This window comes from Crocuta crocuta, unplaced genomic scaffold (genome assembly GCF_008692635.1).
Source record: "Crocuta crocuta isolate KB4526 unplaced genomic scaffold, BGI_CrCroc_1.0 scaffold35, whole genome shotgun sequence".
Lineage (NCBI taxonomy): Eukaryota > Metazoa > Chordata > Mammalia > Carnivora > Hyaenidae > Crocuta > Crocuta crocuta.
Window position 1 is genome coordinate 7,590,551 of NW_027530625.1, and position 1,947 is coordinate 7,592,497.

Genomic DNA, 1,947 nt, shown 5'->3' on the forward strand with positions numbered 1-1,947 from the left:
AGGTTAAGGTCATTTTTTTAGGAATGAGATTTTCCATCTGTTGTAACCAAGGATTGTGAAATGGCTCTTACGTGTTTTGTTCGTTTAGGATGGGGGGTGGGGGGAGGGCTTGGTCAGGTCTTGAAATCGGAGGGACTTTTGTCTGCCTGTCTGGATTAATCCCCAAGGTATCCCAGTGTTAGAACTGACACCCTATAAAGGAGATGGTCACTAAGTGGCTCTTTAACAGAGCGTGCTACCTTTTCAGGGGCCTGTGGCGCATTATTTGGTCTGCTCCAAATACGTAACCAAATTCTCAGGCCAAGAACTATAGCTTTCTGGGATGAAGGTGAACTGCTTTGTAGACTACAAAAATTTAGACCTAGAAGAAGCTTCTGGGATCAGTTCCCTCTCTTCATTTGAGAAGATGAAGAAGCAGGTGTGGCCAGAGCAGTGACCACAAGAGCTTGCCTAAGATCGCAGTCAAGGCAGCCAAATTGATGGGAGCTGACCCTGATTTTGTGGCTCCTGTGCTGTTTCTTTCACTTGAGTCAAGTACTCAGAGACTTAAATGCTTCAACATAGACTGAGAAGGGGCGGGCTTATCTGATTTCTCGTTGGCCTGTAATTCCCCCAGATCTTGCTGTGCTTGGCAACGGAAACATCATCTTAAAAAGATCAGTAGGTTGGAAGGTTTCAATCTGTGACCTGCAGGAGAGCCCTGTGGGCCGGAGCAGGAGCCAGTGGGGTGAAGGCCTGGTGTGTAGGGTCCCAGACCCTTCTGTGCCTCCACTGGGAGGGAGAGGGGCTCTGCTTTATCTTATGACCTTGGGGAGTCTTTCTGACTACAGAGGTCACCGTGAATGAGTGTTGAAACATGTTGGGGCTTATTCCGGTTTTGAAGATTTTATTTATTTATTTATTTATTTAATATTTTATTTATTTCTAGGAGAGAGAGAGAGAGAGACAGCATGAGCAGGGGAGGGTCAGAGAGAGAGGGAGTGGTCATAGAGAGAGGGAGTGACAGACTCTGAAACAGGCTCCAGGCTCTGAGCCGGCAGTCAGCACAGAGCCCGACGCGGGGCCCGAACCCACGAACCGCGAGATCATGACCTAAGCGAAAGTCGGACGCTTAACCGACTAAGCCACCCAGGCGCCCCAAAGATTTTATTTTTAAGTCATCACTACCCCACAGTGTGGGGCTCAGACCCAGAGCCCTGAGATCTCGAGTTGCGTGCTCCTCCAGCCAGGCACCCCAGGACCTACTCCAGCTTGAATGTAAAGGCCACTGCTGGTCCTGACGGGTCAGTGATTGTGGGAGAAAACACCGAGCGCTGTTTTCACCCGGGCTGTCCTGATTTCTCTGGGGCGTTAGATCTGTGGGCGTACGTGGTTTGTATTAGTCCACGAAGACCACGTCTTGCTGGCACCTGCCTTCTGTGTTTCCCCTTGACAATTGCCCCCCCGCAGCAAGTTCACACCCCTCGGCCAGGTGTCTGTCCTCCACCTCCTGCGACCGATTCAACCACTTTGCCCCACGCTGCACTTCTGGGTTTTTGTTTTTGGTGACGGAGGGGGTCCCTTGACCTTCAGAACCTCATACAATCCCTCCTCCCCTCCCCCCCTTTCCCCTTCCCCTTTTGCCCCCTTCGATTTCCAGATGTGACAAGCTGGAGGGAGGGCGGTGGGCGAAACATAATTGCTGCCGCGTCTCTGAGCGCCTCCCCGACAGAGCTGGGCAGCAGGAACCCGAGCGCGGGAGACGGAGCCCCGTCCTCGGCGTGTCCCGGCGATTCCAAGGACCCCGCTCTGCGCCCCGCTCAGCCTGTCCGAAAAGGGGCTTCACAGTTCATGGGAAACGTGTACCACCCACCCACGTACCATGACATGCTTCCTGCTTTTGTAAGTTTTTCACAGCGTGTGTATTTCCCCCATCCCCCGCCCACCCCCCCCCCCCCTGCTTCAGCA

The 1,947-nt window shown here is 52.9% G+C and overlaps 1 protein-coding gene across 1 annotated transcript in view; it reads left to right on the plus strand.

Annotated features, from left to right (window-relative positions):
• The window catches only part of PRRC2B (proline rich coiled-coil 2B), a 60,509-nt gene that overhangs the window by 15,153 nt on the left and 43,409 nt on the right, over positions 1–1,947 (plus strand). The window contains 1 exon segment of the mRNA XM_077768473.1: positions 1,640–1,881. Coding sequence (XP_077624599.1) covers positions 1,640–1,881 — 242 coding nt within the window.